At 55.1% G+C, this 13635-nt stretch overlaps 2 protein-coding genes across 2 annotated transcripts; one reads left to right on the top strand and one right to left on the bottom strand.

Annotated features, from left to right (window-relative positions):
* Positions 1–1490: 1490 nt before the first annotated feature.
* Positions 1491–6116, top strand: NCLIV_015760 (conserved hypothetical protein; the record flags this gene model as incomplete). Its single annotated transcript, XM_003881768.1, has 5 exons — positions 1491–2417; positions 2726–2921; positions 3231–3506; positions 3942–4822; positions 5160–6116. The coding sequence occupies 5 exons, from the start codon at positions 1491–1493 to the stop codon at positions 6114–6116; spliced, it is 3237 nt and encodes a 1078-aa protein (XP_003881817.1).
* A 4263-nt stretch (positions 6117–10379) lies between these two features.
* On the bottom strand, positions 10380–13001 carry NCLIV_015770 (conserved hypothetical protein; the record flags this gene model as incomplete). Its single annotated transcript, XM_003881769.1, has 2 exons — positions 10380–11347; positions 11573–13001. The coding sequence occupies 2 exons, from the start codon at positions 12999–13001 to the stop codon at positions 10380–10382; spliced, it is 2397 nt and encodes a 798-aa protein (XP_003881818.1).
* Positions 13002–13635: the final 634 nt, after the last annotated feature.

Consider the following 13635-nt stretch of genomic DNA (forward strand, 5'->3'; position numbering starts at 1 on the left):
AGAGAGCTTTGAAATGCAGACTGCCTTCTACACGAACGCGGTACACGGATGGTAGCCAATGAGTCAATGGCGCCTGTCGAGTGGTTTGGTGGCTTTTGCTGTAGTGAGACTGTTCATTTCCTGTGTTCTCGTGGTTCAGCTGCCGTAATGGTCTCTTACACACAGGCATGGAATCTATTTGTCGTGCATGATGCTTGCGAGACTCGGAGCACAAGACGCAAGCGGTTAGGCATCCCGGACGAGCACAGCCTTACGCCTAAGCATTCTCGCCATAGCCGCTGGACGACACACGATGTGGTAATGCTATGCAGGCTGTCATGATAAGTTGCCTTGTCGGCGGCGGGTGCTGTGGAGCCGCAATTACTTCCGAGTGAAGCGCCCACGAAACAGCAGCACACAAACTGCCTTCCTTCCTCGGCCACGAAACCACCATGGGGTGTGCAAGGTAGTCTGAGAGGGACAAACACCGATCATGAATCCGAAGAACTCGTATTCCTACGACAATTCTGTAGCCTGACACTCGAAGAAAAGGCTCGATCCACAGTCTGGCACTCTCTCCTCGAGTACATCCTCTCAACTGGGCTGCGGGTCAGAACCGTCAGAAATACGCTGCGGTTCGATCTTTTTTTCAGTTTAGTGTACGTCACTTGCTGTGAGAGAAAGGCCAAAAGACACGTGATCTGCTGAGGGGCGACATGCAGTCCACTCTAGTCTGGAAAGAAAAAGTCGTGCCCCGCATCTCGGAATCAAACGATGCTTTCTTGTCTTTACCAGAAAGTGGACCCCCAAGGCCTAGCAGCGTTAGGCGCCGGAGTTACTCAACTGTCGGCATTCAAAAAGTGGCAAAAAGCCCCACTGACGATAGATCGGTATTACCTGTGCTGTCCGCGTGTCTCGTGGCGGGCCGGGTGGTCCCATGAGAGAGAGCAAGGATAGGCACGGACTCTCCGAGCCGCTCAGGTCCCGCGTCCCTCTGTCGACCGTTCTGTTAGTGTGGATCAGGTGTCGTATCGCGAAAGGTTTATCAGCGAACCCAGAGCCTGCGGTGGCATCGTATGTGGAACTCACCCTCTCGTCACGAGGGCAAGCACTCTCATACACATTTTTTGCCACGTAGAGAGGATTGCATCCGGGAAAAGGGCTAAACAAGAATCCTGCGTCAGTGCAGTGACCTTCTTCTTTAGGCCCCGCCAACGGTTAGCGTACTCTGCTGTCCATTTGAGCCAGTAGACTTTTTTCAGGGACAACAGCCTTTAAACGATCAGTCGCCTGTCAGACAGCAAACACAGTTCCATCTTTTTTAGGCAGGAATGTCATATTCGGGGCATTCCAAGCGAAATTTCGTTTGTGAAGCCGACCAGTTAGAGACGTGTCTCAGCAGTGCAAATCGACGCCGTTCGGGTGACTTCTGTGAGGGACAACAGAAACAACTAGTCCAGTCCTGTCTTCCCTGGAGTCACCATCGTGTGCGAGTGTGCCGGGTCATTAAAATGATATCGACCGGTTGTTCCCGGCGGCCGGCAGCCTTGATTGCTCTGGCCGCCCTTCTGCTCCTCTCTTCGTTCCCGTCACTCCGAGCGTCCGAGTCGCTTAAGCCACCTGCTGTTTCTTCGGAAGACGCTAACAGGCTTCATGTGATTGGTTTCGTAACGCTTGATCAGCTGGTTTCGTCTTTGAAGGACGCCTCTCTTCGAGAAGCATTTCTGGCGGCACTTCCGAACCAGTGGGCGCTCCCGAAGTTTGCTTCTTCTACGACGTCCGAGCTCAACCAGCTTCAAATATGGACCAAGAGTCTTCGAGAGCGCATTCTCCCAGGTCTCCCTCTTGGAGAGGCACTGTCGAATGCCACGGCAGAAATCTCCAGTCGGACTTCGTCTCTGCAAGACGTACTCAGTGGCTTGGCAGAGAGTGCGGGAACTGACAGAGGAAGTTTCCTCCCGTCGGTCTTCAGTGGCGACTTGCAAGGGAACCTGCCGTCGATTCTGAAGGAGTTCACTTCTGCATTCCCTCTGCGCCATGGATCTCAGGGCGAAGATGCAGACTCTCGTCCAGCTTTGCATTCTGTTGAAGATGCTCTTGGACTGCTTCCAAGGTTAGACCTGCTGAACACAGGCCATCTCTCCCAGATTTTTGCAGTCCCATCGGAACTGGCATGGCCAGTGAGTCGCCAGCGTCTCGAGCTTCTTCTTCCAGTCCTCACACGATCACCTGAGGACGGTGAGAGTTCACTGCCTGGGTGGCAGGTCAAGGATTTTGACGGACTCTCAGCGCTTCGTGTTCAACTGGAAGATCTTTTGGTCCCGCTTTCTCAAGCTGACGGTAGCTTGCTATTCGCGAGCCTGAGTGATGTCCTTCCGGACTTCCAGTTGCCCGCCAAGCTCGATATACTACCTCTTGCTACCCTTGAAAACAAAGAGGTCAGCCGTCTGTTATTAGGGCAAAGAAGAAGGGACAGTGCGGCGCCGGCAATAGTCGGTCGCCTGTTGTGGTGTTCGTTTCGACTGAGTCTCACTTCATCGAACCGTGTTGGTGAGGCTAAGTCCTCTGTCTAGCTGCCCTCTCGCGAAATAGAAACGAGACGAAAATTCGACGGTTGAGGAGGAAACACTCTTCAACAATACTGGTAGTAGATCGAAGCAAGCTGAGGGGTGAGTAGAGCCTTGGTGGCGGGACAGAGCATCTTGTGTCGTGTTCTTCTGTTTCCCTATATACTCTGGTTCTTCAGCTGGGATCAGTAACCTCCCTCTGGAGCTCTGTGAAGGGAACAATGCTTTCCAGAATGGCGGTTCTCAGCGGCGACGCACCGTTCCTGGTTGGGCCCGTGCTGAATCTCAACAGCCTTTCCAAGTTGCAGCTCGCCTCGTCTTCCCCCCTTGTACAGCGACTGGTGGATCCCACAATGCCTTTGAAACTAAATTCGAGTAAGGTGATTCTGCTCTCGGATCCCCCCTCAGCCGGATTTCCTGCTGTCTCTTCTGGATTTTTTCACACCCTATTGTATACGCCGTGTCAGTTCAATTGTAATCGTTCCACCCTAAACCGGAGCTCACAGAAGCTGCGTTCCAATTTTGAGCTAGAAGGAATGCACTGCGAAGGAGAGAGGGAAGACGTTTCTGAGTATACCGCCTCACTTTCAGAAAAACTGACGTCGCGTAGAAAGTACACACTGGGCTAAACCGTAACGTTTTGCTTCTGCCGGTTGCTCTGTACGCCTGTGAACGTCTGAGCAGCACTCGGCAACCCCGCCGACCTTCTCTCTTCTGTGTTGGAAGCGTTGGACGCCGGTGTGGCAGTCGACGATGGACTGAAGGACCTCTTCGCGAACCGTGCCATCCGCCTGCAAGAGGCAGTTGTGTCACCGGTGGAAGCCCTTCTTAGGCCAAACAACGGCACCGAATCAAACAATCTGTCTGAGTTGCTTGAGCAGTCGCGAAGCGCTGTGGAACAGTTGTCGGCCCATGATTTTTTGAACGACTACTTCTTCAGCATGAAACTGCCCTTCGTCGGTAAGGATAGAGAAGGACATACGAGTGGACGTCACCAAATTTAAACGCAGTTTCTGCACGGGAAGTTCTTGGCACAGTGGATAGATGGGCACCAAAGGAACGTGGGAAGGCAGCGGTCAATACGGGAGTAAGAGAATCCTTCCGGCATCCCAGCTGCGGCTCAGCTCACGTCGCTTTCTCGATCGAGCACAGGGGTATGCTGGCTCTTCAGAAAATGGTGCCGACCAGCCCGAACTGACAACACGATTCGGCTCCTCTGGTCGCACTTTTTCGGGCACAGCCTGGTGACGGCGCGAAAATGCTCGCCACCTATTGCAACTGTCGTTGGGGACTCAACTGATCCATCATCCTCCGCTGCGGACGAATTTCGACTATCTTACCTTGTAAGTGATACATAATGTGTATTATGACGTGCCATGTGCTGTTTCGTCGCAGCGGTCCCCCGAGATAGTCTTCCGGGCCTTTTCACGTCGTTGAAGAACTTGAACAGCCGCTGCGGGGATGCCGCTGCGGGGGAAGCTGGAGCTTCATGCCCTCTGACCTTCCCAAGTTTCTCGGCGCTGTCGCTTGGGGCGCCGCTCGGCGACGAAGGCCTGGAGGCCATGTATTTGAGAGTTGAGTCGCTATCGGAGCAGCTACGGTTAGCAGTGGAGCAGCTGCAAGAGCGTGTCATGCGCACTCTATCCGTGATCGAGCCCAGTGAAGAAGATAAACCGGCCACGGAGAAGAAGGTCGAGGAGACCAAAGACGCTGTTGCTCTCCGACAGGCTATGGACGCCACTGTGAAGCTGGCTAATACTATGACTGCCGCCCTGCAATTCACTAAGAAGGAGGTTAAGGCTCTGCAGCTATTCAGTGCTCATTCCGAAGGGGGCTTGAGGGCAGGCGCCCTGTTTGAAGACCTCGGATCATCCGCAGCCCATCTCCTGAAGCAAGGAGGATCTGGGGGTTCTCCAGCGCAGCTGCGGTCCTTCATTGCGAACATTGAAGGGAATCCCCTTCTGGCTGTCCCGCGAACCGTATACAACCAGCTACTGAGGGTTACAGCGGGGGAGCAAGAGCCTCAGCGGCGCGGGCAACAAGCAACTACCAGCAACGTCAGACGACGCAGATTACAAGTCACTGAACAGACGCCACCAGCGTATTCAGCTGTTGCAGCCATGGTCCCAAGAGAAGACGGCCTAGTTTTAGTGGATCCGCATATTTTTGGCAGCCTCCTGAATAACCTTCATGGAGTCGACGGCGCTGGGCTCAGGGGCGCACTGAAGGACATACTTTCGCGGGCAACCCAAGGATCGGCCGCTGGATCCGACGAGGTAATCCATTCTTTTAACCAAAGCAGAGCCAAGCTATGAAGACAGCCACGACAGCAGGCGATTTGTAACCGACATCGTATCGGTGTGAGTGCCAAGACGAGAAAAAGTGTTTACTAGCCCCAACGAGTCTGAGCAACATAATTCCCCATGAAGGCGGAATTGGTGGAAGCTTTCCGCCCGATTGCGATCATGCTAGAAACGCGAGTACACCGGAAAACGAAGCTCGACATTCGTCGATTCCATTTCAGTTTGATAACAATCGGACGTATGGACCGATGGTCAACCGGTAGTCGTTCATATCCATCACCACTGTCATGTTCTGTTTCAATCCTATCAGGCCCGTCCACTCTTTTCCCTTCCTCCACTCGTCGAAGACTTGTTTGCCAACAACACACTGGCCCTTCCAACGCTGGCTTTCCCTACGGCTGATCTTTTGCGGACAGGAGTCTTCCCTGGTCAGTTGCTGAACGTTCCTCTCGGCCAGTGGGTTTCTTCCGGAATTATCCCTGCGGATTTCGCTGGGCGAACATTGCCAGAGCTACTTGACGTCCACTCTGCTGCTTCTCAACTGAAAGCCCTCCCTCTCGGCGAACTTCTACCGGGAGCTCGTGCGGCGGCCGCTTCGCTTGGGTTGGACCTTCCGACAACACTTTTTGAGGACGGCAGCGGTTTGCTGGCGCGAACGGTAGGAGATCTTCAGATGAATGCTCTTCTGCCACCCCAGTTGCTCCACATTCCACTTTCACAACTTGTCGACGGCAATGGGGCCGTGGGACGGGATATCCTCGACCTACCTCTCGGCAGTGTGCTTGCCGGAGGTGAAGCGGCGGCTTCGCTTCTCACACAGCCTTTGGGTGACGCACTCGGCCTTCGGACTGCACTTGAATCGCTCACCAACCACGCGTCACTGCCTCTGAAATTCGAGCTCCCCGATATTGCCCGAGCCGCCGGCATCTCAGGGGTACAAGAGCATCTTCCACAGCTGCTATCCGCGAGCGGACTCCCAGGAGCCGTCGCTCTTCTCCCAGTCTCCGGAGAGTGGCTGTCTCTGGCTGGGTTGGACAAAATCCGGTCTGGTGGCGGCGCCGCAGCTCTCGTCGGAAATGTGGCGGAAATAGCAGCTGCAGCTGCAACGGCCGCGACCAGCGGGAGTTTCTTGCCTGGGCGTGGCGGGGCGAGTTCGGCTTCTCTTGAAACAACGCCAGGATTGCTTGGGAAAAGGCCGTTGGGCGACGCTCTCAAGAACCTCACCTCTCTGACAGGCTCGCCACTTGGCAACGAACTGTTTTTCTGAGGCGTGTAGACAGCGCGGCTTCGCCGGAAACGCGTATCGAAAGAGGCGTTCCGCTGTGGTGTAGAACTCCCACCTGCGCAGCCGGTGACAGACAAACACGCAAGAACTCCGTGCACAACCCTGGTGACAAGGGGTTTTGCCCCGCAAAAAAAGTTCAAAGAGTGTTTCGTCTGAGTGTCAGCCGGTTTTTCTTCGGTCGATCTTTTACCGAAATTCCAAGCATGTTGTGTTTGTTTAAAGGAACTGGCTGCTGGGCTCTGGAACTCATGTCAAGCAGTTCTCACCACGATCCTGTGCCGTGTTCCTAATTTTCTGCCCTCTCCGAGACAGTGGCAAGCGACAAGAGAAACATAAAGTCCCCAGCAGGCGTCTGAAGGACGACTCACGTGCAGAGCGTTCACACTCGAAGATCCAGCGAAGAAAGTACACTTCTCAGAGAACGTGCGAACCGCACAGGGAAGGAAACACACAGGCACAGATGAGTGGCCACACATGGACACCTGGAACTAGACCCAACTAGACACGCGTATCTTCGTCTCATTTGGAATGAGCTCTTCTCAGATACTCATTTTCATCGCGAATCCCCCTCCTTTCACAGAGCAACTAGAAGAAAACGAGAGACGGACACTTTGTTGTTTCCTTGATGGTCTGCAAGGCTCAATTGCGAAGTGCAAGCGGGTTGTAAAACTCGCTGATGCCGCACCTTCTTTCTCCCCACGCTACCCTCGTCCTAGATCCTCAAGAGGAAACTTCGGTATTCTTGTCTTGTGCAGGCATGTAGCATATGCGGGGACCCCTGCTCATTCAGAAGATTTCCGTTTGCATATGCGTTCCTCTCCTGAAGTTTTAGTACGGTGCTCTTGCTGGGTGCGCCTCAGACATGCTCTCGGATGAGGTCGGCAGATGTGGAATCAGATAGACTTTCGTGGTGTCCTGGCGGTGACCCACAAACATGAGACGGGGAAGCACACTGGATCAGTTGTTCGACTCTGTCGACTGTTAGTCTCCTTCAATATATCCATAGCAGATGTGACTGTTTATGCAACAACAGAAAGAGCGGACTACGCTGCAGCGACGTAGATAGCTCGCAAATGCAGACACAAATCTCTACGACCGTTTTCGCCACTCTATGCCGCTCGGAGGCTGATAAAAAGGCGCGGCGTGGCGCATGACACAGCATTCCTTGAAAACTGCATCGATTTGAACCGATACAGTCGGTTCTTCCCACGATGGTTTAGACCGATTGGGCCATCCTCTTCCTGCGGTAGAGAGAAAATTTATGACGGTCTTTCCCACATCAACCTGCAGCTTTGCCCCGTCTTCTTCGCACGCCCTCACACAAACGGAGCTCCCATACTTCCGTCATTTTCAGAGTCTCAATCAGCCAACTGGTGCTTCCGCAACTCGCTGGCGGCTTCACACTGTCGGGAGATCTCCCTACGCTGTTCGACAGATGGCGTTGAAAATAACTGACTGACGAGGTCCCAGGTGACCCTCCGGAGCCGTCGTAGCTCCGTGGAGAGAAGGGGTTCACCCTTGTGGCATCTGATGGACTCCCATCGACGGTCGAGAACTGCAACGACCGTGTACGAGCATCAAAAAATATTTCCTCGTTTGTCGTCACTCGACTGCTCTGTTCAGTGCCATCTTCGTTCTCTGAGCAACGCACCTCTTTGAGAGAGAGCCCAGACATTGAAGTTTTATCTTTATCCTTGCCGAGAAACAGGGCAGCGTGTTCAGTGCTTGGCTCCATGGATACCCTGCAACGAGTAGCTCCACAGTTGAGGTCTTCTCTCCTCTGGCCCTCTGTTTCGGCTTGCCCGCTATCCGAGCGGCTCATCCTTTGCCACTGTGAGCCCAAAAGCTCTTGCAGTCTGTGCGGCAACAGTGGCAGAAGAGCCCTGTCGATACCGGACCGCATGAACTCCTTTCCGTGAAGGAACTGGCCGAGATCAGACGCGACACGGCGGCCCAGCGTTTCATCGATTCTTTCGCGGCCAACATCCCGAGTGATGTCCCGTTGGATTTCTACGGAGACGTCGGGCGCCGGTGTGTTACCTAGAACGAATTCATGGAGCTGACTGCGATCTACGGCTGCTTCGCAGTGTCTTCGTGTCACTCTGTCAAGAAAACGGTGCCTTTCTTCCTCACGCGTTCCCTCCACTCTGGTGGTGGTTAGGCCAGCGGAGACTGCGTGGTTCCTTTCGTCTCCCTCCCTGTCTTGTTTCCTCTCGTGCCGACATTTTCTTTCGTTGAAGCAGCGCCCCTCTTCACCTTCTTGTCTCGCGCCTCTGCAGATCTGTCGACCCGTCTGCCTTTCTGCTTTCACCCCCTTCTGAGGTTCAGCCTTCCGCCCTCCACCCTTTCTCCCCTTCGGTGCCCGGGAAAGACCGCAGTCCTCTAGCGCCGAGCTGGATTTCGTGTGTGAACAGGGCTGACCCATGTCAGTGCGAACGTCTCCTCGAGAAAGAAGGACAGAGGCCAGAGGCATCACCCGAATGGGCGGTCGCTGATGAAGCACCAGGTCGAACCACGGAGGCGGTCCCAGATCTGCTGCCGCCTCCTCTATGAGATTCTTTGCACTCCCATCGCTGCTACCAGCTGCTTGGCCTGTCGGCCTTACCTTCCGTTTTCTCACATGACTTGGCTCTTCGGATTCGATCCTACGGTTCCTATCTACCGTGTCGTTCTGCTCACCGATCTTTGGCCCCTTTGGCTGCTCACGCGTTTCGGTAAAAGCGCCGGCACGCCCTTCTCCCTCCACTTTCTCTCGCGGGCTTCTGTCCGATTCGGAAGGAGTTTCTCCTCCCTTCGTCTCCATCTCTCGGCGCGTGTCTCCCTCGCACCCGCCGCACTCTGTTTCTTTCTTTTTTTCACAACCACCCCGGTCTTCCTGACCTGCTTCTGCCCCACCTTCTTCATCTCCTTCCCCCTCAGGCACTTCACCAGCGATCGTCACATTCCTTACAAACCGCTCTCGAAAATATTCTGCAAACACATCAACAGGGACAGTGCTGGTAGGGCAGGAGATGCCCACACGTCGCGTGTGACAGAGAACACACTTTGCTTCTTCAAACCCTGTGTTCTGTCCTCGCGTTTCCGCTCGCCACTCGACACCCGGATGCTCTCCTGGCCTTTTCTCGACGCCACATCGTCGACCGCGCACAGACGGAAAGGCTGCCTGGTTTCGTTTCCCACCGGACTCTCTCGAAGACGATCGGGAAGAGGATTTTATGGGAGAGCGAAACAAACTGCAAGCGGCGCGTGAAGAACCTAAGACGCTCTCGTTGCGGACTCGCGCATGCTGTTGCAAAAGAGAAGCTGCTTGCACAGCAAACGCGTCACAGGAGTTGTAGTCGTACAGAGCTGACGGCCGGAAGCAGAAAAAACAAAACAGAGATCCTCACCGGATGCGAGCTCTTTTTGAAGGCCAGAGGCGAAATCCCCCGTGTGACTCACGAGCCGGAACACGACAACATATGGACAGACGAGGCCACATAAGGAAAATGTCAGACGGAAAGCAGCCGACCCAACCCTGGAGACCGCGCTCTGAATTCCAAGATACACAGGTTCCATGCTTTGGACTCGAACCGGTCCGAGTACATCCTTCGCTCATCTCTCCGAGTCGCTATGAAGAGAACAACATGCTGCTGGCAAACAGACGCCACAGCCACCTGTGTGACGCGAAACAGAGACCCACCGGCACAAAGGCAAGGTCTACAGGGTGATCGAGGCCACGAAATAAAGCTGGCTCGGCGTGTAGGCAAATCTCCACAACACACCCTGCCAAAATTGCTCTGGGGAAAAGAATGGCAAAACCGAAGGAAACAGACGCGAGAGCAAAGTTGGGTCACCCCACTCACCGTCTGCAGCCAGAATCAACAAGTGCTTTTCCTCCACAGAAGGTTCTCTTGGCAAGTCGTTTTCCTTCTCGGCGTGCAGGCTTTTGCCGGTGGCAGGATGGTCTCGGGTATCTGCCTGACCTTGTCTCTGCTCCTGCAGACCCCTCTTGGGCTGTTTGTGCCACTCTACAGACCCAAGAGAAAAAAGCACATGAACTGGACTGCTCTCATTGCTCGCTGCGTCGCACCCATATCCCAGGCCACATCTCGTTTTTCGTGCCGTTTGGAGTGCCCAGCATCTGCCCCGTCGCTGGTCAGCCTCGTTCGCAACTCCCGCGTCCTCCTCTTTCGATTCACGTTGCTGCTGCAGGCCTCCAGACTTCCCTCGAGAAGAGAGTTCCTTGGTTTCTGTTTGCATCGATTAAAAACACACCTGGGACATTCGCTTTTTTTGCATCCCTTTCTCGTGCTTCGCCTGGACCCTTTTCGTTTTGTCCGAGCTGCGTTCGGATATCTGCCTTTCGGCTCTTCTTCTTGTCTTTCCCCTACCTTCTTTCGCCTCGGTCGGCTGACTCGCCTGCCGCTCCCCTGCCACGTGTGTGCCGCCACAGAGCAAAATCTTCGTCGTCTCCCGCGTCGCCATGCGCCTCTCTTGCAGCCTTTCTGGGAAGCCGAGAGACACTTGCCCGGATCCCCACACCAGCTTGCACACGGCGACGTTCACTCGGCGCTTTTCCTCCGAGGACCCAAAAGAAAAGGAAAACCCCGGAAAGCCTGAACAAGAAGACAGGTCTGCGCCCGTGTGTGCGCAGTCAGCTTCAGACGGAATGGCAGACGGAATGGCCTGCCGCAGCCTTCCTGGAAATCTCGCCCTTTTGCGCCTCGGCCCCTGGAAAGAAAAAGCCGTTTCCCTGACGCCTCGTTTGCCATCACCGTCCCCTTCCTCCCCGGCGTCTTCATCATCACCTTCTTCTGCGCCTTCTCGCGTCTTGCCTGCGTCTACCGCCTCGCCCAGGCCTTGCTCGTCCTCTCTCTCCTTGCATGCGAGATCCCCGCCATTCATCCAAACGGTGGAGGCAGCGAGAGAGAGCGCGCCTTCGTCAGCGTCGGTCAGAAAAAGCTTCACCGTCCCAAGCCCTCTTGCTCGTACCCGATGTCCAAGACGTTCTTCCTTCTCGCTCCTTTCTGGAAGCGCCTCGGCCTCAAGAAGTCGGGTGCGTGGCCGCGCTGCGCGCAACAAAAGGGCTGAAGACGATGACGGGTACGCGGAACCAGGCTCGACGGAGAGCGGAGACAGAGAGGACGAACAGAAGGCGCGGCCGGAAGGTGGCGAGAAATAAGTAGAAAGAGGGGAAGACTGGGACAGAGAAGAGGAAGCAGAAGACGCAACTTGCGGAGAGAAAATAGAGGAGGAACGAGGAAACGAAGGAGAAGAGGGAGGAGAAGGACAGGAAGAATCGGGAAACGAAGAAGAGGGTAGAGACGAGCTCCACGCAGCGGAAGAACACGGCGGCCGGAGAAACAGCGGCGCACCGGATGTCCCAGAAGAGAAATGAGCAGGGGGGCGGGACGAAGGCAACGAGGACGAGACGAAAGGAGAACTGAAGGGCGCACAATCGAGCCGTCGTTTGTCTCCGTCAGTGTTCTCGCGAAAGGTCTGCCGGTGTTTGCCGGCGAAAGACAAACAATCGACTGCTTCAAGAAGCGAGGGCAGACCGCCACCAAGGAGGCCGACGCCACAGCCGAGTTCAAGCACTGTCAGAGATATCCGACGCTCGACCGGGTCCTCGCCTTCCCCTCCCTCGTCTCCCTCTTTTCCCTCTTCCGTTTCTCTGTCTCGCCCTCTGTCTTCCCCCACTTTTCTGCCCGAAGGATTTCCTGCATCTGTCTCGCCCTCGGTAGCTTTTTGCGCGTGCCGCCGTTGCACCCTTTTCTTCGACAAAACGGAGACAGGTTCAGGCGCGGGAGGCACCTGCGAGGCTGGGAGAGACGGCAGCGTCGCCTCTGCTCGCCTAGGAAGCCTCTCTGAAGGTTCCGAAGCACGCACGGCGAGGGCGAGGCCAGAACTGGAAGACGAGACCAGAGACAGCAAAAACTCAAAGAGAAAATTCACGAGAAGAAGCCCGCCCGACCACAACTGGCGTCCAGCAACGGCGACAGTCGTAGGAGACGCGCAATGGCAGACCGCGAAAGGCTGAGAGATCAACTGAGGCGAACACGGGGAAAAGATGCTGCGAGACATCGAGGGAGGGCGACACGCCGGAAATGAAGCAGACGGCCGGGAAGGGGAGGCTGAAGGAGATGAAGGCGAAAGAAAAGCTGGACGTGAAAGAAATTCCATTTCGCATCTTGGCCTCTGAGTCCCTGGCCTTCCGCAACTCAATGTCGCGATGTCCTCGACGTTGGTGAGCACCTGCCTGTCGCTCTCTTGCCGCTCTTCTCCGTAACAGTTTTCTGCTTCGTCTCTGTCTTGTCTGAACTCTGCTTTTCTCTCTTCGTGGTCCCCTTCTTCTCTCTCGCTTTCTTCGGTCGCGTTCTCGCCTGCCTCTCCCCTCGCTGCGCGTGGTTCCTGGCCTTCTCTCCCCGTCTCGCCTTCGCCCGTGCACGCAGAGAGGCTGCACTGCCTCGCAGTTTCCCTTTCCTGGACGGTGCTCTCCGCGTTCTTCTCTGTGAACTTTGCGCGAACGTTCCGCTTCCTTTCCGCCTGGTTCCTCCTACACTCACCAGAAGCTGTTTTCCGGATAAGGAGAAGGTCGCCGTCTGCATCGAAGAGAGGAAGAGCTGGTTTGCTGCAACTGTCTTCTGTTTCGGGTCCTTTTCCTGCTTCGCCCTCGCCGCGTTTCTCGTCCTCACGCCGGCATTCTTCCGTCGTCCTTTGTGCTCTCCCTCTTTCCTCCGCTCCTCCTTCTCTCGCAAATGCAGAAGCGGAGGATCTGGATCGGTCTTCGACCGACGGGGGCATGGCAACCACAGGCTGATCAAAGACTCCCAGAAGAATCACACGAAGGCACCCGGGACAAGAAAGAAAAGGAGACAGGCACATAGAGGCTGAAGCGGAGAGGTAGAACAGCGTCGCGCTTCCCACACGCGGAAAGAGACTTCCGACCGTGTTGGATGCTCCGTCTCCCTCTCTCTGTTTGTCTCTCTGTCCTCTCGTCTTGTTTTGGGTCCGGTGTGGGCAACCCGCGCGCCTCTTCTCCCTTCCTCTCTCTCCGCCGTCCCCCTTTTCTCTTTCCTCATTTTGCACCCGAAGAAGAAGATTTCTGCGTCTTGCTCTCCTCTCTCCTGTTCGTCGATCTCCTCTTGTGTCAACCGACTTCTGTGGAAGTCGCATGGCCTCTCTGTTTGCAACAGAAACCCCGTTTCAGAACGTTTGCAAAGAAGTCTTCGGAGCGTCTCGTCTTGCCCCGCGCACCTTTCGCCTCCTTTTCGACAGGCACAGAGACGATCGAAAAAAAGAGAGATGTCAGCCGGAGCAACTGTGCGACCGTCCTCGTTTTCTCGCGAGTGCTCGTCCACACACACGCCGCCGAGGGGCGAACACATTGCGGCCGTTTTGAAACACAAACGTCTCTTGCTTGTCTCTTTGCCTCTCTTCACCTGCAAAGGTTTCCAGTCCCTTTTACAGAACCCAGAAAAAGACAAGGATTCCTTCGAAAAACTCAGTTCTCACCCTG

The sequence above is a fragment of the Neospora caninum genome, chromosome VI, assembly GCF_000208865.1.
Source record: "Neospora caninum Liverpool complete genome, chromosome VI".
NCBI lineage: Eukaryota > Apicomplexa > Conoidasida > Eucoccidiorida > Sarcocystidae > Neospora > Neospora caninum.